The sequence below is a fragment of the Trachurus japonicus genome, chromosome 5, assembly GCF_045865225.1.
Source record: "Trachurus japonicus isolate A0001 chromosome 5, Traja_1.0".
In the NCBI taxonomy this organism is placed as follows: Eukaryota; Metazoa; Chordata; class Actinopteri; order Carangiformes; family Carangidae; genus Trachurus; species Trachurus japonicus.
Genome location: NC_140911.1, coordinates 10,260,708 through 10,286,266, shown reverse-complemented (window position 1 = coordinate 10,286,266; position 25,559 = coordinate 10,260,708). Strand labels below are relative to the sequence as shown.

The window sequence follows — 25,559 nt, the reverse complement described above, 5'->3', positions numbered from 1 at the left end:
AATATAACAACATGGTTTGCACAGATTTTCTTCATATCCACCCAGGCAACGCACCATCACCGCTTCATGAGCAAGACAACCCACCTTTTAGTTAAGAAATAAAAAATAAAAAAAAGGAAAAAGTTGGCAGTTGGCAAAGCTGATAGCAGCTTTTGGCTAGCTTTGTGGACAAGTAAGCAATGCCGATGGAGAAAGCAGGTTTTTAGTGCTGTTCACAGTTGGGGGTAGGTCTACTGTGGCTATCGTTTTTGCACAATGAAAAGATTCTGGAAATTAACAGGTGTCCTCAATACCAAGCTATCGCTGTGACAAAAGATTCAATTCGAACGGGGCACATCAGGCGTCCTTTTCACATTTGAAAGCACAACTGTCTTCATCACGTCTACAAAGACTGTAGTTCAGTGTAAAAAGCTCATAAGAAATCATAAAAAGGTAACACTTGCATAATTATTCTGGGTAATAAAAGAATTGACCAGATCGTCCTTACGGGCTCGTCTCAGGCTACGAGTGCGCAACCCGAGGTTACTCAACGTGTCGCCAGAGAGACTCAGACTAATGTAAAAGTGAAACAACAAGGTGATTGTGTGTTGTTTAAGGTGTTGCAAGTAACAGTTTGCTGCTCCTCCTGCTCTCCTTCCAAGGCTTCTGAGATCAGGCGCTGGGGGTGTATTTAAGTTGGAAATTCCAGTAGTCCAGCAGAATCTGACATGAGAAAAATACTCTTATACACACACACACATTCACACGCTCATACGGAAGAGATCGGCTTGTTGTCTCCCCAAGTGCTCAGCGTCATGACGACTTGTTGCCGCAGCCCTTAACCTGAACCCAATGAGCTTCGAACCCCAGCTCGTGGCTGCTGCTATTGTTTCTCCTACTTGAACCAGACAGGAAGACCTCACAGAATACTGGGACAACACTTGCGGGGTGGGGGGGTCCCTTGGCTCGCTCGTTTGACTCTTGTCTTGCCCGTACAGTACCACCGCACCCCCTGCCCCACTCCCACGTCCACACTCACACACGCACACACACATGCACACGCACACATGGCTTTGGGAGAATTAGTAAGGACCACATTGACTTCACTGGGCAGTCCAGATCATCTCCACCCTGAGGATTGCGGGAAGCTGAGAGTAATGTGGGTTTGACTTTAAAAGGCCTCGTGCAGCCCAGAGCAGTATGCGGACTGCCCTGGACTATTCCCCGTCCGCCTGCCGGTTCCATACACTGAAGCCGAACACCGCTGTCAGGGACGAGCCTTTGGCTGAGGAAGATGAGGGGGAAAAAATACACTTTGTTAAAACGGTGTCAATCAATAAAAGTAACACATTATAGGCAAACACAAAAGATCACAACAGTCCCATTCATCACTTTTCACTTCATTCAAGTGGAAAGACCTCGGCTTGAGCACAAACTGTAACTCTACTAGTGTAAAACTTCCCAGTTTTCATCAGTGTCTCTAATGAATTGAATGGAAAAGTTGAATCCAAGTAAAAAGCTGTTCTTCCATGACAGTTCCACCTCTTGTATCTTCTTGTTGCTATGCTATACTGCCAAAGAAATTAGTGCAAATGTTTCACTGATGTTACCATGGCTGCAAACATGAAAATTTGCAATTTTAGTCATGGAAACAATATAAATTGAATCAATTGTGACACTGACAGCCACCACTCCTTTTGGGAACTCTTGGTGCTTTTCCCCTTCCCATGATTTCCTTGACAAGCACCTGTTTAGTAAGAAGTATGCAGAAGACTTAATTACAGAAAATGCCATCGTAATCCATCCAATATTTGTTGAGAAATCTTAGGTTGAAGCAACCTGCATGTGTGCAGACAAACTGACATAACCCTCCTTAACGTCATGCACATCATATTTAAAGGGATACTTTTTCTACTCACCGTCATGCCAAGGAAGGGTTTGGAGAGCTTTTGGAGTTCCAGGGGGCGTCCGGCTGGCAACGGATTTTCATATAATGGCAGCGGATAGAGTTCACTTCTGAATCGTCCAGAACATGCACGGGATTTGCTGCGAGATGTTCTTCTGTGTTTACATCATGGTTTACAACGACGAATGAACATCTTGCAGCAAATCTCGCGCATGCGCACAAACATCAACAGAGCCAGTAACAGAGATGAAATTAATTTTTTCCCAACAACTTTTTCATGTGGCGGCTTCAGGACACTTGGGTCAGTACAGACGAGCAGTATGGAGGTATCTGGATGTTTCATAGTGTGTTTTGGAAGATTCAAAAGTGAGAACTATCCGCTGCCATTATATGAAAATCCATTGCCAGCCGGACCCCCCCCCCCCCTGGAACTCCAAAAGCATTTTGATGACTCTGAAAGTTCTCCGAACCCTTCCTTGGCATGACGGTGAGTAGAAAATTGGTGAAGTATCGATATTGGGTGAAGTGTCCCTTTAATTCTCATGGAAAGATATTAAAACACATCCTGGTAACAAAAGCTCACCTGATGTAAATGGGAGTTGTTGGGCAGCCCTGGTGTCCCTGGAATGCTCCGCCCATGCTTCCCATGGATGTTGTTAATGGCAGGTGACTTGGCCACTTTGGGTCTACCTGGTCCGGGTCCCCCTCCCCCTCCTCCTCCCCCTCCTCCTCCTCCTCCCAGCCCTCCGCCTCCACCTCCACTATTAATGCTGCTGGAGACAGGAGAGCTTTTGCGCTTCTTGCCCTCCAGACGCCCGTCTGAAGAGTGGTGGCTGAAGCTGGTGTGGTGGTCGGACGAGGACGAGGACTGGTGGTGCACGAAGGGCCCCAGGGAAAGGGTGGAGTCACTGCTGTTCATCACCACACTCATACGCTTGATGGATTCTGCAGGGCTGCCCGAGGGAGGACCTCGCGCCGGCGGCCCCGAAGAGCCGCCTGCTGAACCTCCAGAGGACTCGGCCTTGAGGCTAAGTGAGTTGGTCCTCACGGTGGGGCCACAGTTAAGCCCCACACTGTGGACTCCGCTGTGGGAGGAGGATAGTGACGATGAGGATGCAGACCCTAATGAGCTGTGGTGGTAGGTGCTCCCTGAGCTGCTGACATTTGCACAGTTCTTCTTGAAAGAGGAGGAGGAGGAAGAGTAGTTGGCGTTAGAAGAGGAGGATTCAGAGGAGCCGTGGGATGAAGAGAGGAGAGAGCTGTTCTTCCTCTTCTTCCCCGAGCTGAAGCTAGTGCTGCTACTGTTACTGTTGGCTCCGCTGCTGCCCCCACCAGTGGAGTTGGGAATGACAGGTGTGGAGGAGCCAGAGGAGATCTCCTTGGGCCTGAAGGACGATGACGACTTGGTAGTGCTGCTGCTGGAGGAGCGGGACTTGAGCGCCCGGCCTGAGGCTAGGGAAGGAGCTGAAGAAGAGGAGGATGAGGACGAGTGGGCTGAAGGCATCTGCGGCAACGAAGACACTTGACGGGCCTGCGTGGTGCCGTAGGCCGGGTGCTCAGCCCCGCCCTGTTGGGAGCTGCGGGCATTTAAGGTGGTCCCATAGGAGAGCACTGATTTGCCCTCGTAGGATTGGCTATAAGGAGTCTGGGGCAAGGTGGCCGGGGGGCCCAGGAAGCCTGAGGAGGGAGTGCTACCATGGGAATTTGTGCTTGTCCTATGGGTAGGTGCAACGGAGGAGGAGTTCTCCAAGGCCAAGGGGATTTTCCTGCAACAAGCACATTATCATTCATTAGCTCCAACTGTTAACTAGTCATGAATTCTTCCTTAAAAGAGGCAAGACGGCCAATTATCTTTTTGCTCTGTGTAAACATGTCACTCTATTTAGTAGATGTTTTTAGCATCTCACTTCTGCTTCTACTTCTTGCTGTATTAACATGAAGAATCTGAGCTGGACTCCCTACACTCAGATTGGCCCAGGAACAATCGGCTGATCTGTTGAACATGCAGAGCAGCAAACAACCTATGTTACACCCTCTCTTCTCTCTTTTTTCCCTCTTGCTTTCTTTCTTTACTTACTTAACTGGAAGTAACTATCTGCTCAGGTTTTTCTTTCTTTTTCTTTTAAGTTTACAAGTACACACGGTTATCTAAAACTGATCTGGGTACATTAACCTGTTGATATGTTGTATGGGTCTCCGGATGTGTGGGGTGGGTGTTGGGTTATACAGAAAAATGAAAATGTGACTCTGTTTGGATGTATTGTTTACTGCAACTGTGAATCAATAAAGAGAGGAAAAAAAAAAAGAATCTGAGCTTGGCGGCAGACTTACTTCCACATCTGAGAGTTGACATGCTTGTCCATCATTGTTGTTAGGGCACATCTCACTCTGTCCCATCGTCGGTCAAAGGAGTAACAGCCTCTCCCAAACAGTCGACTTCCAAAGGTACAGTACTGGGGACAGGAAATAAAAATCACCAGCCCTTCAGAATTTAACAGAAAGAAACGTTGTCTACTGCTTATCAAGGGATCAGTGATGGTGGGGTACTTACAGCTGCCGGTCGAGGGTGATAACCTGAATAGTGACAGTCCAGTTTGTCAGCGTTGTCCTCCCGCTCCTCGTTCTCTCCCTCATCGCTGGAGGGTCGAGAAAACCCATCGGGGGTCGTTTGGGGATGGTGTGGTGACTCGTGGACTACTGCAGGGTCGCCGGGGGTACCACCTCCGTGACTGCTGTTTAGTTTGAAGGACAGATTGATAGTGTGGCTGTTCATATTCACCTTTATTATAAAAAAAAAACTCTTTGAGAAAGCCACTGGCACATAAACTCAGACAACTGTTAAGTGCCGTAACTGATCGCAGGACTCACCGTGGAAGAAATTTGGGTTTGAGTGGCAAAGGCTTAGTGGCTTCTAGGGCGGGGCCATTGCCATGAGCCACCTGGTGGGGGTCATGGGCAGCAGCGATGTGGGAGGAGGGGTGTGGGTCCCTGAGAGGGGGGGTTTGCTGGGAATGGGGTGGGTGGAGGTCTCTCTCCCTGTCCCGCTCCCTTGTTCTGTTCTTGTGCTCTGCCAGCAGTGTGTCAAAGCGCTTCCTCCGCCCTGGCACCGCCCTCCGCTGGCTTAAGGAATGTGTCTGGTGTGACATTGGAACAGTCAAAGGTCACAATGGTTGTTTGGTTAAAGGGACTGATGAGTTTAGACTTAACATGGCTTTTGTTTTTTTTATACAGATTGGTACATGGAAGAAAGATCTCTTGCAGGTTTCATTATATGTCTGATTCACATGTAAATAATCACAACCATCCTTTAAAAACTACATAAGAATAAGTCAGATACCTCCACCATGTCCAAAAATGTAATAACACATCAGCATCCAACTCACACAGCAACATATTCCTTTATTACATTCGCAATCTTTATAGGGCTACGTCATGATCCAGTGAGTACCACACCGCAGTCCACTGCTGCTGCATGCTTTATCGCTGTTTCAGCTAACATGTCTAATAAACTGATCTCTTTTTTACATTTTTGAGAATATTCTTTAACAGCTGCAGTGCCACTGTTACTTACAAAAGAAACTCAAACTTTAAGATTTCGGTGTATCACTGAGATCTGTTGACAATAAGACGACAGCAGAACATTGTCTGCTTCAGGTCTAAAATGATTAACAGTCAGTTTACTAGACAGGAAGTAGAGAGACTGGTTACCTTGCATGTTAGAGATCTTGTGCATGGTTTCCGAGCTGTTATATCCACAACGCCACAGTGGATATCTGCATTGAACTCACGTTCTGAGGGTACAGAAGTAGAAAAGTGAGGGAGAACTGTTAGCTCACATATGCTGTGCCAAAATCAGTGGTTCTGGATCAAACTGAGTGCTTCAAAAAAATACACAAAAAGAATTCATACTGAGAGTTGAAACAATATGAAACAACAGCTGTTCTTTTTTATCCAGCACACCTGTCACTTTCTTGCTGATGTGGCGTCTGCTACTGGCACTGCTGCTGCTGTCCTGCTTCTTGTCCGAGAGGACCGAGAGGTGGCCCTTGCCATTGGGAATCTGACCCGGGGCCAGTAATGGAGGCTTTGGTATGGAGGGACAGTTAAGGCCTGGTTTAAGGGCTGATGAGGAGGAGGTGGTGATGGTGGTAGTGTTGGAGCTCACAGTGGTGCTAGAGGAGGATGTGGAGGAGGATGAGGTGGTGTTGGGGGCAGATGGGGCCTGCACCAGCTTTGTCGACGAGTCCACCCTCAGGTGCATCTTCTCCACCTTGACAGCCGGGGTGAGGCTGAAAGAGAAGGTTACAGAGATGAAGAGGGCAGCAAGGAGGAAGCCGAGCGTTAGAAACACTGAGCCAGTGAGGAAAGCATGGTAAGTGACGGATGTGCATGTATGAATGGAGCTGGGTGGACAGAACATGAAACTAATATGATCCATAATTTTTCAACACACAGCACTGTAAAAACACCTGTTTAAATATATTCATTTCATCTCACAGATCCTGTATCAAATGGGGATTTTAATAACACATGAATTACACTTTATAGGCCCTTCTCTTGTCATAAAGCACCAGTGGAATTCATAACATTAACAATGATTAAGTTCCAGTAGCTGTCCCAGTGTTGAGGTTTATACGATTATAAAAAGAGAATCTACACCTAGACAGACCTGTACAAAGTGATGTGAACTTATTTGAAATAAACTGTGCGTGTTTGAAGTGTGTTTAACACTACTAACTACAGGCCAGTATTGGAGATATCTATACAATATTCACAAAATATCACAACACCTAGGATAATCAAAAGTGTAACTATAAAATGAATCCAACAATAACTGTCCAATGTTTTATATGGTAAAGATGACGGCTCCCTAAGTGTCACAGCTGGGGGTCTTCGTTTAAGGCTTTTAAGGATGATACACTTTAATATGTGATATATTTATTTACTGTCTTTGGATTAAACGTCTATACGAGAACTTGGGGCAACTATGCTCATGAAGCAAAAACTATTCATTATTCAGACCTAGTTTGTATGTAACCCTAGCAACACTGTACTGCAAATGCTACACAGTGAGACTTACTGTGTCTTGTCTGTCGTCTGGAGCACCCTGAAAGGTGCAAAGGGTGGTCTTCGCTGAATGCCAGGCGGCAGCTTCTCTTTGGCTGGTTTGAGTAGTTTGGGGTTGGAGGACGAGGAGGACGTTGAAGAGGACGATAAGCTGGATCCAGCAGTAGAAGGTCGGCCAAGAATGCCTCCAGTTGCCATTCCAGCTACGGACCCCGAGCCCAGTCCGGTTCCAAGCCCACTGCCGCTGCTCCGGTTCCTGCCCGGCACAGGGAAGGGCGAGGTGGAGGCTGGCTTGCTGGCTGAACTGTGTCTTCTCTCTGGAGCAACAACATAAACCACGATAGCATTAAAGCATAATAGTTAACACATTTAGGTGTCACAAAGCTTTGATCAAACACTAGAACAGACTAGTCCGTATGGGTAAATGTGAGAGAGATTGTATTATAAGTCAAGACAAAAGGCGACATGGGAAAACGTGGGAACATAGAAAATCTTCCTCTGACAGTGGGTACAGCTCGGTACCTCCACAACAAATAAGCAGCATTTGTGATTCATGCCAACTCAGCCTGAAATAGATCCAGCCAACAGGTCAAGTGCTTCATTTCCTGCCTGAGCTTCTTAGAACAGTTGCTGTGCAAACTGATAAAAGGCTGTATGACACCAAAAAAGGATCAGGACAAACTCAAATCCATCCACAACTCAGTAACGAACCATAATGAGCTGTGAATCACAAGACAAAAATAGATTAATTAAAAAAATTTTTTTAAAAGGAACTGATTGCCTTAACTGAATATTTTTCATAAAAGTATATATACTGTAAATTCATCATGATTCCCAAAATGTGTAAATAAAGAGCTCTTATTTGTGCACCCATAATAATCACAAAAACTTGGGTTTTCGCAGGAAGCTCTCATCACTTGCTATTCTTAGTAACAGCAATAAAGCAGCACACTAAAAATAATTTTATTGAAATTTCGACTACTGTTTCACAACAAAGATGCATTTTACCACAGCAGACTCATTTCATAGAGTCCCAGAGTTCATCAGCTACTGAAGCAGAAACCACCAAAGAAAAAGCACAAAGCAGCTTCATGAAGGCATTTCTTCAAATTCAATGGTTACTGCAACCTGAATCTTTCCCATGCAGCAGCTCCCTTAGAGATATACTGAGTGTCTGAGGTCACAGAGGGGTCACACACACACACACAGACAGACACACTCTACACACTGCTGTTGTGACCATAAGTGGGGAGAGAGAGCGACACATACAAGACAGAGAGAGGCGTCTGCTGATGAACTGAGGAGAACTAGGTTACTGGAGGTTAGCTTGACCCTCTGCTTGTCAACATTTTGTTGCGTGAGCAAAATGGCAGAGCATGATTCGAGAACGTAAAAAGGATACTGCTTCTGAAACACTGACGACAGGCTTTGATAGAAAGCGTGTCTGTGTCGACAGCTAGTTACCATGGCGAGGGCCTAGTTAGCGATGCGTTTACTTACTAAGATAACTCCATGATGGTAAAGCTGCCTGGGGAGTGGGCTCTCGGCCAAAGCTCGGTCTCAGCAGGTGACCAGCAAACCAGCTTGTTGCTGCAGGAACAGTGGAGGAGATACTACACTCACAGAGCTGCCACTCCCTGATCATCCTCAGCCACAAACACCCACAGCAACACACACCTTCAAACTGTTCAGCCTTCTTGCAATTTCCCTTTTCAGGAAGGAATTTTTTTTTTTTTTTTTGTAAAGCTTTTAAGAGCGTCCCCCCTCTCACCTAGGGGCCTCTCTCTACACACCCATTCACGAAACATTCCACTTATCTTCCCTCCCACTTCTTACCAGCCGATTAACCCTAAGGCCTTTCTTTCTCTGCCTCCCTCCATCCCTCTCTTTCTCTCTCCCTCTCTCTCTCTCTCATTCTCGCTGTCTTGTCCTGTCTCGGTCACAGTCAAAAGCACACCCTGAGCACAAACTCACACCAGGAAACCCCAGCATGATAGTCAGCGCTGTGTTGACAAAGCACTAGCAGTGAGAGAGGCGAGCAAACACCAGCGGCAGTGGAATAAATTGAGAGTCAAAAAAAAAAATATGGGAGAGGAGGGGGTGGTGGTAAAACAACAGACACAAGGACCAGGAGGAGCATTAATACCCTCTTTCAGAATGTCAAATTATTGGCACGACGTGAAGAGGAATCCCTGACTATGGGAGTGAGAGAACAACATCAATGGACAAGTGTGACAGCCTCAAAACCGTCCCCCCACCGGGCACCAGCCTCCAATCTCAGCACAACAAAGCGTCTGTAATATACATACACTGTAAATGTATCAGTAATGACCTTGTCTTTATAGCAAAAATAATAAACACTTAGTTCTCTTGCTATCTAAGCTCAAGGTGGTTGAGTCAAAAATGTGTGTTTGTTGAGCCAAGGCAACGTGTGTGAGCCGAGCTGCGAGCGGAGCAGACAAGGCTTTGTTCGACAAGTTCATAGATGAATGCATTAAAAAAAAAAAAAAAAAACGGCAGCCGAGCTTTGCTGCTTCTCGTTCTGCGGTGAGTGTCACCCCTGCTGGGATCAGCCTCAGCCGAGAAGCACAAACACCTAACAGGAGACAGATGGGCTCAAAGAAGCACGCTAAAATCATATTGAGACCATCTCGACGGTGCTGAGATCAGTGCCTTTGCCCCATGTTAACGCCACATGGGATCTTCTCACAATGACATCAGAGAGAAGGGAAGATGGGAGGAAAATCACAGCAAGCTATCGCTACTGCCACTTTGTACGGCCACATACAGGAGGAGCGCAGCCGCAGAATTTCACTTAAGGTTTTAGACAGTTCCAGTGTAGAGCTGCTGTTATCAGTTGATCAACAGAGAATTAAATGACTATTGTGATGTGCAAAAAAAATTGTGCAACATCAAACAAATTAGAGGATTTTATTTCACATCAATTTTGTTGGCAACAACGGACATCCCCCACCAATTGTAAAAGACTTATTACTACCAACTTGTATGTGAGTGGTGCTGTGTGTGTATGTAAGTACATGTGTTCAATAGCTCAGCATCATGTTTGTAATTTGTAGATGTTGTGCCAGCAGTGATGCTGCACTGATTTCCTGTTCACAGAGTTCATTACTCGAAGACAATGCAAAAGATTCATCCTTCACAGAAGCCTTTACTCACTTTAGATGTTTTTAATGGCAGACCCTGATTTCGGTTGAAACTAGGTAGACGCCGCTGCCGACTTCCAAGGTCTAAACACTCCAACTTATGAACAGTTGGAACAACAAAATCCTAGATATAATGATACCTTATTTCATTTTATGCAAGTTATTGGAAGAGAAAAGGTTGGGCTGGTGTATTCCTCGTAATAATCTATTACAAAAACAAAAGAACTAACTGCTATAATCAGCTTAAATTCACTTAGCTGTTTGCACTGCATAGATCAGATTGTGCAAAGTCTGCTTTGAACAATAACACGCTGATCAGATGTATGCATCCTGTATGATGCTGTCAATACAGTATTGCATCACAGGCATTGTAATGCTTGTGCAGCATTTGTCAATTTCTCATTTAAAATCCCCAGGAAGGTAAGAAAACGCAGGTGGATGCTGCATTACATAATAATAAAAAGGTCCAGACAGACTTGTATCAGTCTATATTGTATCAGTGTGGGAGGAGTCCTCTCTGTTTGAGTGTTGCTGACACCGTAGCACAAGTGTAAGTCGGGCAGTGTGCTGTTATACCTCCCTCTTGTGGCTGACCTTGACAACTGGAAGTGTTGTCTAACTTCATGGAGAGTGTGCCACTGAAAAGAATTCAGTTACTAAAACTCAATTCACATCTAGGATAAAAAGTGTAATAAGAAGAGAGTACTATCAGAGACGTCTGACTCAAAAGGTGGAAGTGTAGAGACAAAAACTAATGCGAATCGTCACATTTGAGTCATAACAAGGTCACGTGAGCAGCTAACGACTCCTGTCCTCTTAAACTGACCTGACTCAAACAGACTAGTGGAAATTCTTACTTTAAACTATCAGCCCAACATGACAAGAGGGATTAGCTGTAACTAACATGCAGCCTTATGATTTCAAAGATAGCGCTTGCACTGTGCAGTGACTGCAGACTTTTGTGAATTTGTCATGAACACTGCGAGCCACAGTCATGCAATTGCTATATTCACGCAACTATAATTCACCCATTTACGTTAGCACTGATTCAAAATCCAGCCTAGCTATCTAGGAAGCAGAAATCTAGGCGCTGAAATGTGCATACTGTACATACACATCCCTAGAGTAACAGAAGCAGAAACCTGATCTGTGCTGTTATGTGTTAAAACAGTACATTACTGGGAAGACGGAGAGAGCCACATCAAATATTAACAGGGGAATTGTAAACACACACACAGAGACACACAGTCACAAGTGAGACAGTGAGTGAGATAAATAAATAAATCAAAGTCTGTGGCGCCCCCTCTCAGGTTACTGAGTGGAGAGGGAAATGTGGCAAGGAAATACAAAGACGGAGGGAAAAGTAATACTACACAGTGTGTTAATGTGTGAAATATCACTACCAGCCTTGAAGCGTATGGTATGAGTGCAGAGTTACAGACGTGTGTAGGTGCTTTGTTACTTCCCTCTCGACTCTTACCCACAGTATACATGCTTGTCCTAGAATTAGGTGATCTGTAATTTCAATTCAACTATTGAATATAGGCCTATATCGTGTTTGCATGAAAGGTAAGTGTACATATACAGTATGTACATACGTGTGTGTTTGCATAACACTTACCGTAGTGTGCTTGGAAGGCTTGGGGTTTGACTACTTGACTGCAGTGGCTGCACATCACCAGGTAGAAGTCGTCCTGTGCAGGACACTGGCCAAATATGGGCATGTCTGTACACAGGGGAAGATTGAAGCAGACACAGCACAAGTCAAGGAGAGGCAAATAAATTAGACATATGTTCACCTGGTGCCCCAGTTGGCAGTTGTATCTACACAGAGACATCTATCACTTGTTGTCATAACACTGTTACAGCTCAAGAGAGGGTCATTCCAGTGAGATGGCATAATCTCTTTTGCATAACACCGAAAACTGAAAATTGGTCACGTCCGAGGCAAAATTCAGACATTGCAGGGTTGCACAAAGTATAAATATTAACCTCTATTTCATATTAACAATATTAAGAAAATGAGAAGCTCACTTAAGGAAACCTGAAGAGCAAAGCCTGCACATGCAAATACAGATCACACCCAAGTACCTCGTCCTAGTGATAAGAACCAGGAAAAAGGCAGAGCCAGCAAACCAAAGGTTAGCTTTTGTCAGTCTCCCACATATAAACAAACAAAACTTACAAAATGTACGTAACAACAAGTGTGGATGTGCTATGATATTAAACACACACATGAGTGTAAGAGCAGTGTCTAAGTTTAATCAAGAAATGGCTTCACCCTATTTTTTCAGCCGTATTTCCTCTGCTGTCTCTGACATGATACCCTCTTTAAGCGGTCTAAACCCTTTAATGCGCAGATTTACAGTAAATGTGAACTGTTTACCTGTGCCATACCACATCGGTAATATATAGTGAGTAGGGCCTTTATTTATCTCAACTTTTTTTTAGGGAGGCTTGTTTTGGAAGCGGGCCTGATTTATATATAATTAGTCATGGCAGTATTTTTAGTATATGAAGGCTCATTTTGATCCACTCTTGTTGAAGTTACTACATTATACTGCACCAGTGTGATAATGCAAACTCCACAGTTCCTGTGAGCATTTCAGATGAAAAGCCTTCATGCATTTAAGTGGAAAGAAACCCCTTATTTCTTATCAAGGCTTGTATTGCGATGCTGACATGCTGCAGTGAGCGCACTGTCTCATTTCCGGCGGCTGATGTTCCTGTTGTTTACACGGTATCCAGATCTGCTAGTTTCTTTAGCTTAGCCGTTTCAAATGAGTCGGCTCCCTGTCCCTCCCACTCTCCTGCTCAGTGTGTCTTCTGTTTAGTTATTCCTCTGCTTTCTTTGGCGATAAGGGTTCATGTAATACATGCAATTTATTTACCGTAATGGCAACGCTCAATGGATTGGAAGCACAACTCTGTTTCCCTGCAGCTCCTAAGGAGAAGCACAGCCCTAAACTTACAGTTCACGAACATATGTGGTACAGGCCATGCACTAGGTTTACACCTAGTCTCGTTTTCAGCTAGATTAGACAGGTGCCTTAGTTGTCAAACAGGCTCCTGATTCTGCCTCACTTCTGCTCCTGAATTTGCATAATGAAGGAGAGGAAATACAAAAATGGATAAATAAATAAAATGGACAGTTTGTAAATAGGAAAATAAAAACAAACTGTAAATAAATTGAGGCAAAGATTATCAGCTAATGTTACATATTATTATATCACAAATCCTGATATAATTTATCTTATTTTTACTGCATTTAATGGCATTTTATTACATTCATTGAGCCATTTTTTTAGTTTTCATCTGGAAGTTTCGGATCTCCATAATAGCTAGTAAAAATACCAATGTACACGAATACATGTGTGCAGCTCCAGATTTCCTATTCACCCAATATCATAAACCTCCTGCTTCTCAAGCCTCTCTATGGCAAATCAGAGGGAAGTGCCGCTCCTCTCCGGAATGTGATCAATATTTACCCAGGCGCACAGAACCAGAAACCACCTAATTAAGGAGGCTAATTAAGAGATTGCCTGGGGCATTATGATGAGATGAGCAGAGGAGAGGATACAAGAGGAGAGAAGTGGAGACCCTCTCCAGTACGTACTCCGCCAGGGCCGTCAAGGGTGCTCCAAACATCACTGGCCGAATCTGGAAGGACGAGGGCCATTAAGCAAAGACCATATAAAAGAGTCTACCTGGCGGGCTCCCTCTCAGGGAGGTCAGTGGTGGTCTCGTGTGGAAGAACTGACAAGGCCGATGCTACTTAATGAGCGTCAATTGTCTGGAGCCACTCTGCTAAGTGTCTCCTTCAACAGCAGAGCAGTGAAAAGACTTTTATACAGTGGCTGGGGTCTGCCACCGAGAAAAAGCAAATGTCTTCACTTAACTGACAAAGGCTTGTAAATTATATAGAGCTTGAGTAGAAAAGCACACTGCTGATGTGTACAGTCGCAGGTTTGATTGCACTGCTAAGAAAACAAGTGTTGAGATGTGGCGTGGACGCTAAGCGTTCACTGGTTGCCAGTTGCAGAAGCATAAGCCATTACAGGAGGAGTTGGAAGCTGGCCTGAAAGCTCTGGGCAACTTCTTTTTCTGTTCAACATGTCTGTTTTCATCTCATTCTCTATGTAAACCGTTCTGCTGTAACACTAACATGCTGAAATTATAATGAAAAGAGCGTTTTCGGAATCAATAACTTTCCATGTGTTCTCCGTTACCACTTTACCTTCTCTAAGAACCTTAAAGAAACAGGAAAGAGCTGCAGAGACCAATGGGCCAACCACATTTCCTCATTGAATCAATTGCAAGGTCAAACAACAATCATTCTCAAACTGCTGCTGTTGTTCAGCTGAAGCGCTGTCCAAAGCGTTGCTCAACTATAAAAGCAGTCTGCTTAGATCGCCTCGCCACTCCGCATGCAACGTAGTGGCACTGACTGAGCTGTACCACTGAAATGGCCTGCCTTTAAAAGTGGTATAACGCCACTGCGTCTATTCTTAATCTCCATTTTCCTCCTGTGCAAGCAGGAGATGAAAATGGTAGCAAGAGAAAGGAAGTCACCAGTGAGGAGAAAGAAGAGACAGAACAACGGTGCGGAGCCAAGAAAACGAGCACAACGGAGAAAAAACACAGCGGCCTCAGCGAGACAAAGAAGGAGCGAGCGGAGGACCTGCGCTGGAGGAGGAGAAAGGGAGCCTGTGTGCACGAGACAGAGGAAGAGAACGAAGAGTCCAGTTAATTTCAGTATCCTCATCCTTGGCAGTGATGAATGATCTAGGTGGAATAGTAGCGGCTCCGGCTGCCTCTGAGCAGCACGCACGCTGGCACAATCTGACCTGTGACACTGTCACCAACACTACATTTCCCAGCTTCCCTGACTGCAACGCTGCAGCTGTTAAATTTATATACATATATTAAAAATAAAAACAAAAGCAAAACAGCTGATGAGTAAATTCACTCATTATTTGACAATCCCGTTTTCAATGTGTGTGTCAGAATGGTGGTTGCACCACAGGAGGAATCTGGTGGTGAGTCATGGTGGAGAGGTGTAGTCATCCACTTGTAATACCCCCACTAGACACATACACACACAGAACTACATTCTACGAACACACGCATCTGCCACCGGCGGCATGTGTTGATCAGCCCCATGACACAAACAGTCACTGATAGACGCTGCTGCATGATAGGGGACATGTTTCATGACAAGAAGCAGAACAGCCTTGAATTTTAAACGACCGCTTTGATACACCAGTCTCATTCACTTTCAAATAACATTTCTTCAGACAACATCTCTAAAATATAGTAAAATATGTATCATGATATTTGGTGCTAAAATCGTGCAATGGTATAAGAGTACACACACACGCACAAAGAGGCCACGCTGTTGACCAATGCAAATGCAACATCAAGACAAGTGCCCTGACACGTAACCTGCAATTAACCTTTTCCTTTAGAGCAACACGTGGAGAGAACAAGAGAGAGACACAAAGGGAGAGAAAGAAAGAAAACTATAAGAGCTGGACGCACACTGACTGGTGGCATAAACGTGGGCCAAAAATCATCAATTAATCACTTATGACACGCACCCTGTTCTGCAAATACATTGTTAGAGAGCATGAATAAGAAGCAGAAACAGCCATTCTAACACACACGTGCTGCTCCGACTGAAAGTCATAGGTGTTGTATGTGAGTCACCTAATTCAGAAACCTGTCAAAGTATGTGACAATTATGCCCACCACAGTGATCGCTTTGTTGGTGGCTGCAGAATTAATGATGGTTTTGAGTGTCTGAAGGAGATCCTTGTGGTTTTTAGCTAATTACTGCCATTTTTCTCTGCCAAATTATATACACAATTAGAATTTCAAAACATGGAACAACAGAGAATAAGACTATTTTTCACTGCTTGCTTAGTTGCGATATACTAGAGCTCGGCTCAAAGGAAAAGCTGCATCTTAATCTTAGTGTTCTGATCGCTGCATTGACTGTCCGGTAACAGCAAGGTCACATTCGCCGTGCCCTGCTCCTGACTCTGAGTGAGAGATGAAAACAATCCTCATTTAAAAGTAGCTGTGGATGTGCTGCAAAAATGCATGAAATTCAAAAATATACGTAACATTTATATGGGCACACGCTTTTAAGAAGATGCCCAGTCAACTTATCAAAACTACACATGACACAAGGCAAGCATGAAACCTTTCATTTCACACACTACAATCAATGGAGGGGGTTATTCCCCATCTCTGTCTGATGTCAGGTCAACCTGGAAAATGATTGCAAGGTTGTTGATTCGAAATTAAAGAGGAGATTTTCATTTTATTGTTATTAACAGATGTATCTTTGTGGTGTAGCTTGTTCTAAATCCAGGCCTGCCAGCAGGACAAATCAGCTAACGCTAATCGAGGCGTTTCCAAAAATAAAAACGCAGGACAAAGTGCTCTCAAACATCATTGTGCGGCTGAGAAGCCAGGTGATGTGCGTTTCTGACATTCTGGGTTTTTATCACCAAAGTCAAACAAGGTCCCTTCTCTTTATTGTGTCATGACTGAAACTATCGTTGACTGTTACAGGATTTTAAAAAAACAACAACAAAAAACATGTACGCTGCTGTATGTTTCGGCTTTAGAGGGAAATCCTGAAATAACCTGAGATCATAGATAGTTGCAAGATCGTAATCATCCTCTCACTCTTATCGGGGTAGTATGGTTGATTTAGTTTTATCCTCTGTGATAGTTGGCTTTCAGAGTTTAGATCTGTTTGACCTGAATAAATTAGATATTTATACACCATATTCATTGGTGGGTGAGTACTTTAAAAAGTCATCTTAACTTTAACATTTTGTGCAGTTTACGTCCACTAGATGTCTTCATATACGGTAACAAAAACATTACAGATGTTCATATTTTGCATTGAGGGAGCATGTGGAATAGGAGCAGGCCATATTACAGCCTCATATTATTTCAACAGAACTTTAAAGGTGGCTTAAAAAAGGTTGTTTTAACAGTCTTTTTATTTATTTATTTTAACCAATCCTATAGGTTTCCACAGATAAACTTTTGGAACCTTTTGCTACCTTTCAACAAACCTTGGTGTTGGAGAGAATCATGAAATATGCTGGGAGGTTTCACGTGTAAAATGGCAGAGATTTTTTGATGCAAACAACTAAATCCATAGGTTTTCAGCAAACAGATTATGACATTTTTATAGCTATGTTTGGGCCTATGCTCACCTACCACAGCGAGTCTAAGTTGTTAACCTTTAAGTTATTTTAGGGGCAGATGCAAATGTCAGCTACCGCACGAATAACAGACACATGTTTCACTGATTATATCCGGTCGTCCAGTCAATTCATGGCGTGCATGATTTACAGTATGTGTACATTTTGGCTTAACGACGCGTGTTAAGTGTTTGATTCTATATACTGTATGTGTATGTGAGCAAAGCCCCCCGAACCAAAATACACCTTTGGCCCTGGCGAAAAAAAAAAAAACACTCACCTTCTCTGCACAAACGCATGGCTTCTCGATTTTTCCCGAAGTCTTTGAAACTTTCCTCCGATTCAGCACCTGAAAATGAGGCGATCCGACACACAGACAAATAAATAGTTGCACTTGCTTGCCTGCCCGTGCTGTTGCTACCAGTAGCGTTTCTTCATATTCCACCAAAAACTGCATGCAATCGGCCAAAAAACAGGTCGGGACTGGCAACTGTCGCGCTCTACCTCGCTTCCCCGCGCACATTTGGGACGCTGGGGGACTCACCGTCGTTGCCGTGGAGTTTGGCGGCGTCGACCCAGTTGCTCCAAGGCTGTCCCAGCATTATTTCTGGACTAGGTAAGGATCTCCGCTCCGCAACAGTCGCCATTGCTGTGGAGCCTTCTCCCCGCTGGATCTGCTGCTGCTTCAGCTGCTGCCTGGCCGCTCGGCGCTGCTCCCCCCTGACGTCATCCTCGGCCCTTTCCGACATTCTTTCCGCTACAATGTAACAACACAAGAGTCAGCGTTGGTCGCGCTCGGGATAGGAGGACTTTTTCACTGATTGACACGGGCAAACGCGTGTTGTTTCACCGCGCCCGCCCCTCCAAAAAAAAAAAAAAAAAACTGTGTGTGGCCACTTGACAAGCAACAAGTACAAAAGCTTACACAACACATCACATATACCTTTACATATACCGGATAAATTGGTCGACTGGCAGACAGTGCATTTGTCTGAATGACTCTGGGTCCCTGCCTAGTTATTAGCTTTACCTTTAAAATCTTACATTATATTCCAGTGCTGTCCTACTTTTGCTGGTGGATAATTTATTTATTATGATATAGATATGACATACATATAGCCTGCAAGCTGTGGTTCATTCACTAGTTTCACAGGCACAGCAACGTCTAATATTTAAATTTGTATATTTAATGATATGCATAACACAATTTAATATTTATTATAATAATAAGACAGCGTATATCCTTACATAAATTACTGGATAATTTATTTATATGTCAGCTGTCCTTATAAATAGTATCAAAAATGCATGGATTTTGGAACATTAATAGCTGAGTTATTAAAAAATTACTGTAATTACTGTTTGACCTTCATAATTCATAATAAACCGCTGCACTTTGCTGCAAATTTCTGATTTTGAACCATTCAAACAGCTTAAATTAGCTACTTAACTGTATGCCACGGTCAATTAACCATACACAGCATCCAAGCTTTCCAAACACCTATGTTGGTGTGATGTATGATTACAGCAACATACTACAATATGCAAATTATGAATTAACACAGATCTTGTGATGATGCAGAAGAATCACACACTTATTTCACACTTTTCCAGCGCTAAGAAATAGACAGCACTTCAAACCTAAAACATTATCATCTTAGAGAAAGCACAACAAAAGCCACACCACAAATTAAACTTCTTATTTTTGCATGATGTTACAGTGTAACACAAGTGTAACACAAGAAAAGCTGTCACACATTGAGTCCTAGAATAAAGATGTTAACAAACTTAGGATGTAGGATGCACGTGTGTGATAAAATGTTGTGCTCATTGATATGTGGAACTTATTGTTAGTGTTAGAGTGAGACTGACATATACTTTGTCAATGCATATTTAGGGTGTTGACATTATTGACAATTTATGTGAGCCCTTGCACACAGCAACATGCAGAAAGTGAATGTGAAGAAAAGTTGACTTGATATTCACGCATGATGGATCAGTTATCATTTGCAGTTTTAAATAAAACAGACATATTATATAGGTCATGTTACTGTTAAACAGAATGTCTAAAATGATAATGATGATAATGATATATATATATTTGAGAAGATTCCCTTTCTTGTTCCTTAATTTGTCAAACATGCTAAAACAAGTTACCCACCGCCAAGTTTTCTTTACTTTCACTTTCATTATTACATGTTTGTGATCTACCGTAATACTGCACACTGACAAAAACTGGCATGCAAGAGAAAAGACAAGGAGGAAGAAAATTCTGGGTGAAGAGGGAGTGACTGCTTAAGTAACAGTAACTTACAAACAGTAAAAGCATTTCTAGTTTCAAGTAGTGTTCTTCCTATTTTATATGAATAATGTAATGTTTTTGAATTGAGCCTGACCTCATTCATTTGACATTTTTTAGACACCAGAAAAAAAAACTTCTTACAAATGTTGGAGAAGGTGAATGTACTCCCATTTGGCATGTACTCTGAGGAGCATTGACAAAAATGATCTCGGACCCTCTGTTGTTGGTTTCAAGTGTGCAGCTCAGACACTTGGCTTCGTCTTGAGTCCAACACTGAGTCTAGAAATACAGATTGAGAAGCTTGTCCTAAAGATGTTACCAGTGACTCATAGTAAAAAAAGTTCTTGTTTTTTTCTCCTCTCTTTTGTTTTCATTTACTCCATGTGCATGCTTTTGAGATAATCTGAACCACTGTATCAAATTGTACAAACTCCCAAAGTGGGTGATGATTTCAAAAATCAGCATTAGCACTGGTTAATACTAGAAGGATGTCAAGTTTTCTGCAGGCAACAGGCTAATGCAGTAACTGTTACAATGGTAAAAACATTGTTTTGTGGATTCAGTTTGTTTGACATCATTCTTGTTCCACATCAAGACACTGAGGGTAGAACCTGTCAAGAAAACTAACTTGACTACTAAGTTAGTACAGTACATCTGTAGGTATATAGGTACAGTATATACCTACAGATAGAGGCATAACAAGCACGATGCTGGATGCCCCGACTGTGGTTTGATGGTGGAAACTTGAGAAAAACTGTATGGACTTTTAGTGCCTTGTTATCTTCTTTTATAATATCCTGTCAAGACTTAATATTCCACATACATTGGAAATAGAACTTCTATCACTGTGCACAACACCCCTCAGATCTCGAGATGTACTTTCTCAGATATTTCAAACTGTGTGACCCCATATATGATAAAAATCTGGGCTGCATATGCTCTGATGACAGCACTGTAAGATGTCATATCAAGAAATCCCCAGATATTATCCAGATTCTGGGAAGAATATAAAACGGATCTCAGAATTCTTGGGGTTTTAGCGCTGTGTACATTAAATCAATGGCATCACTACAATCCAACCTTTAAACTTGATCAATTATCTAAACCCCACACGTATTAATCATAAAGCTACAAAACATCAACAGTATTTTGTCCAAGATACAAGCACAGCAAATTTGTTTTTCATTGAAATGTGAAACCCATTTACCCACCACCACAATTTACATGAACCTGTGGAAAACATTTTTCCCTTTTTCTTTTTCAATTATCACTCTGTCACTTTCACCAGGCAACCCTTTAAATTGTGTCAATCTACAACTAGAGAAAAAGAAAATCACAGGTTTATTACTTACGCATCATAATATCTGATAATTTTATCTGCTGGCATTTTGTTATTTTTCTTAAATAGTTGCATTTTCACACTGCTCAAGTGAGAGTAAAAGCTGGTAGTGAAGGCAAACTTCTGCATAATGTTAAGTGGTCTGAAACAAAAGAGCTTGTAATTACTGCATTTCTGAAACTTGTATTGCAACATGTTTGCTGAGGTGACTGTGTTGTATTGAATTACATTTCACTGAACGGTGTTTAATCTAATAAATGCATCCTGATACAACACCGATACAAACCTTGCATCCTAAATATGCCACACAATAGTGCTGTGGCCTCAGTTAGCAACAGCTCTTTAATATTCAGTTTTTGTTGGGAATATGTCAATGAATACTTTGGCAAAAGGTGGTGACAGCATTCACCACAGGACTGTTGTGCTGGAATTCACTGCATTTACAGGGTGTAAATGTTGCAATATTTTTCCTACGTGTACTTACCATTTATAAATATTAATAAAAACATGAATAAATTGAACTGAACTCATGTGGAGGAGTAACAGAGTGTGATTTTTTTTCTTTTTGACTAGCTTCCTCTAGTACAGCACAAACGTATACACAAGCAACTAGCTGTGTTTTTTTAATTCCTTATTTTCGATTCAAAAATAGGGTTAAAATGTTTTTGTTATGTCAAAAATGACTTAAAGAAAATCCAGGAGGTTCCAGCTAAACCCGGGAACCAATACAACAGCATTTTTACCACATGGCACCAAATCTATTCAACTCTACTACTGCTCTACAACCAATGCAGTTAGTAGCCCCTCAATGCAGCTGATACTGTAGCAGCAATACCAAAAAGAAGGTACTATCCCCAACATTTGCCCAATGGAAAACCAATAAATGTGACTAGAGTCGGGTTGAGCCAGTACCATGCAGTGGAAAAGGGGAAATTACAGGTTGTGCATTGAATGAAACTTTGAAAGACAACTACATAACCATTCAGAATAACCATATTGTAATAGAAAGCACTATTTGTCAATGGAGTGTCACACTGAGTAGTTGTGAGATCTTACCTTAGCAAAATAAGAAAAAAGGAACTTATTTTTAACTCAATCAGCCGATCGTCATCGGTTTGGGTGATCCCTGGCTGCCACACAGACTGGAGAAAGTCTAGAGAAACATAAACACATCCAAACAAACACACACACACACACACACACACACACACAGAGGAGAGCATTAAAGGAAGAAAAGTCAGTATCAGGTTCTTTGTTTTGCTGTTTCTTGATAGAGTTAATCAGCCAGCAGGGGGTTGTCTGGCAGCAGGTAACATTGACCTTGTTGGGCCTTGTCATGGAGTTCTTCACCACTATGCAGTAATCCAAGCCATTAAGTACCATCCCTAACGACCTTTCCAGCACCACAGTAATCCCTTCTAGGAACTGAAACCGTACCCTTTTATTACTTCTGGTCCAAACTGATGCAAAACATCCTGTAACATATTCACAGAGGTAGCCAGTTGCTTGATTGAGCAAAACAAAAAAACATACAGTGACAACCATTGTGTGAGAATTAGGCTACATCAACTTGCTTTTTTTGGGTTACATTTACATAATTCTTTCGAAGTTATTTGCCAAAAGCTTGGCTGTTGCCCATTCAAGCCCAGGACTCGGCGCATGTGCTATTTTTTGACTTGCGAACAAAAACTTAATCATATATCTTTTGGAAACATCCCTGTTATCCACTAGGATTCATGAGCATGATAAAAATATTTTCTAAATCTTCTACATTACAACTGCTTTAAATTCACAATTAATGACGTCAAAGTCAGTGTCTCTGCTGTGTACATTTTGCAGTGGCTGCAGAATCATTGCAGTTACTGCTTTAGGATCTTATTAAATGCCCTGAAATTGGAATAACATGAATTTGCAGAAGTGTATCATTTTGAAGAGAGGGATACAAGACAGCAGCACAGTGACTGAGAAGTGACATTTTATGCCTATATCTTCAGCATATGTTGATCTAATTTTCACTGCCCAGGTGGGTGCCTGTGAGATGCGTCCAATGTATAACGGAGAAAGACTTATTTTTATTTCAAGCTATATTTCTAAACTATGACCTTCAGTATTTGTGATGACTGTCACGTTTAATAAAATGTAATGTACTTTATAAATTCAAATAAATGATATATTCTACTTGTTAATGACTCATTATAAGAGCATTTGGTATTTTTTACAGTGTCCATAACATTTTTTATGCAGCCTTTCAAAAGAAAAAAAAATTGTGGTAGAATAACAATGGTTATTGTCAAACTCAAACTGCAACTGTATCGCACTTAATGATGTGCACTATAGCCTTTGGGCTGGCGCCATCAACAATGTATGGATCGATGACCGGGTATCTTAAAATTTAATCAACCCTACTTTTTCTAGTTTGGTTAGAATTGTATATTTCAATGAAACATGCAGAGACAGAGTTCACAGACAGTAAAAATATCTTCAAAGTAGTCGTGCAGCCTGGGCAAAGTCTACTAGTGTCTATGTGGAGAACAGTGTGTCCAAAAACACACAAACATCTGATCAATCACAGATCACACTGAAGCTTGAGTATGTTGCTAACTCCAACCAGCATACCTCTGTTATGACACACAGTTTTTGTTTACAAACAAAGATGTAACTAAAAATCATAATGGCTGCATTCAAGTTTCAAATAAGTGCCATCAGTACTTTCTTGAAAGTGATCAAACATCCTTCAAGCTGAAATTCATAGGTGTGACTTAAATGTTATTTGCAACTTTTATCATAATAAATGTAACACGTTGCACCTTCTTTTAAAAGCTGTTGAATCAAGCTGAATTGAACCGACTGTAAACATTGTATAATCCACTATCATATAATATGAACATATCATTAATAATAATTATCAATAATGATGTTCATTCAGGTTTAATATGGGCTCAGTGAAAACCGTCAGTGGCCACGATTAGCAAAAGATGACCTCATGAAATTTCTTTATAAACTAAGCATTTGTCTTTGACAACTAGTGGGCGCACACCTTGACAGGACAACTCAGCTAGCAAGCTAACCAGTCACTAGCTGCGACCAAAAGGAGCCAGCAGTTTTATTGGCTCGCGTTGATCCCACCTCTACTGCACATACTGACCATACTACCGCTCATTAACTTTTCATTCAGAAACAGAAAAAGTCAAAGTCTTCATATTGTGAATAACGACACGCCAAGAAAACAAAAAAACAAGACATGTCTAGCATGAAATGTGTCATGAAAGCGGCGTTAGTCTGTGACTGGTACAAACGTTACTTGAGAGCAGTGGAGGCTACATTAGCCTGCTAGCCGGAGCCTGGAGCCAGCCATGACTAGCGTTAGCGAGGAAGCTGGCAGAAGCCTGACAGCACAGCACAAGTCATTAGCAGTCGTCACGGACCTACCACAACTTCACTCTTACCGAGGCTCTGGATGCTGTAGACGTAAACGTGACACCAGGCAGATGTAAATCAACTGGATGCACTGGGCGAAAGAGACAGAAGACGGTGGGAAAGACCGAGTGCAGTGCTCAGCCGCTGTGGAGGTCTTCACCTGGTGCTTCCATGTCTGTTTACCAGACTGCATTCTGGGACAGAGACGTCACTGCGTGAGCACGCACTCACGCACACTCACACACACACACGCTTCTCCATAATCAAAATATGTGATGACCACAGACTGTATATAAAAAGGTAGTGACTGTTTTCTTCAGTGGTAATGCAACAACTTTTTTTTGGACAACTTGTGATGAGCAAATGATGACAAACAAATGGGTGCCACAAAATAGGCTACTGTACTAAATGTGCGACTCTGATATGAACTATAAGGATGTTTTTTGTGCATTTGTCAAGATTTCACAGATACATTATAAATAAAAATAAGGAAAAATTAGATAATTATATCCATCTCATTTTTTCAGGATGTTTTCGAGATGAGACACTTGAAATCCATTGTTTTACTCAGAGAGCAACAGAGTCAAACAATAACAGAATACTATTTCTAATTTAGGTGTTAATTGTAAAATTATATATGGGGAAGACGTAATAACTCATTGAAATATAGTTAATTTTCCCATGGCATCAACTTTATATGGTCTTTTGATTGAGTATGAAGAGATGAAGAGTTCACATACCTTGATGAGTTCACATACCTTTTTATCTGTAGCTACACTTTTTTTTTTAACATTACACTGTACTGCATGCTACATATACACATATATACGGTAGATAGTGGATAGTAGCAAAACAGCTCCAGGAGCACCTTAAACAACAGACAAATAAACAAAAATATTAAATTAACAATGTAAAAACTTCAGTTTTAGATATTCTGAGAATGGCTCTTATATAACTAATGATGATAATAACTATAATAAGTAGTTTAGATTGTAAATTCAGCCCAAAATGTGTTACAGATGCATATTTTAGACTGATGTATTTTGCAAATTATTGCTATCTATTTTTGCATGAATAAAGTAAAATAGTCTTGTTTGTTTCTTATCATTTTCTTGCCTTATTCCGTTATTTATTCATTCAAATTTATTAAATCTAA

The 25,559-nt window shown here is 42.1% G+C and overlaps 1 protein-coding gene across 1 annotated transcript; it reads right to left on the bottom strand.

The window, feature by feature from the left end:
- Positions 1-1,023: 1,023 nt before the first annotated feature.
- Positions 1,024-24,642, bottom strand: atxn7 (ataxin 7). Its single transcript, XM_085776119.1, has 13 exons — positions 24,433-24,642; positions 22,043-22,139; positions 17,890-18,102; positions 17,626-17,694; positions 11,738-11,842; positions 6,966-7,269; positions 5,846-6,174; positions 5,594-5,676; positions 4,754-5,019; positions 4,437-4,617; positions 4,217-4,338; positions 2,469-3,651; positions 1,024-1,264 (listed from the first exon to the last, which is right to left on the bottom strand). The coding sequence occupies exons 3-13, from the start codon at positions 18,092-18,094 to the stop codon at positions 1,247-1,249; spliced, it is 2,865 nt and encodes a 954-aa protein (XP_085632245.1). The 5' UTR covers positions 18,095-18,102; positions 22,043-22,139; positions 24,433-24,642; the 3' UTR covers positions 1,024-1,246.
- Between the last annotated feature and the right edge of the window lie 917 nt (positions 24,643-25,559).

Coding starts and splice junctions, on each gene's coding strand:
- atxn7 (XM_085776119.1), bottom strand. CDS start 18,094: ATGTCGGAAAGGGCCGAGGATGACGTCAGGGGGGAGCAGCGCCGAGCG. Junction 6,175..6,965: donor CAGACGACAGACAAGACACA/GTAAGTCTCACT, acceptor CTTCTCTTTCAG/CCTCACCCCGGCTGTCAAGG. Junction 3,652..4,216: donor GTCAACTCTCAGATGTGGAA/GTAAGTCTGCCG, acceptor TGCTTGTTGCAG/GAAAATCCCCTTGGCCTTGG.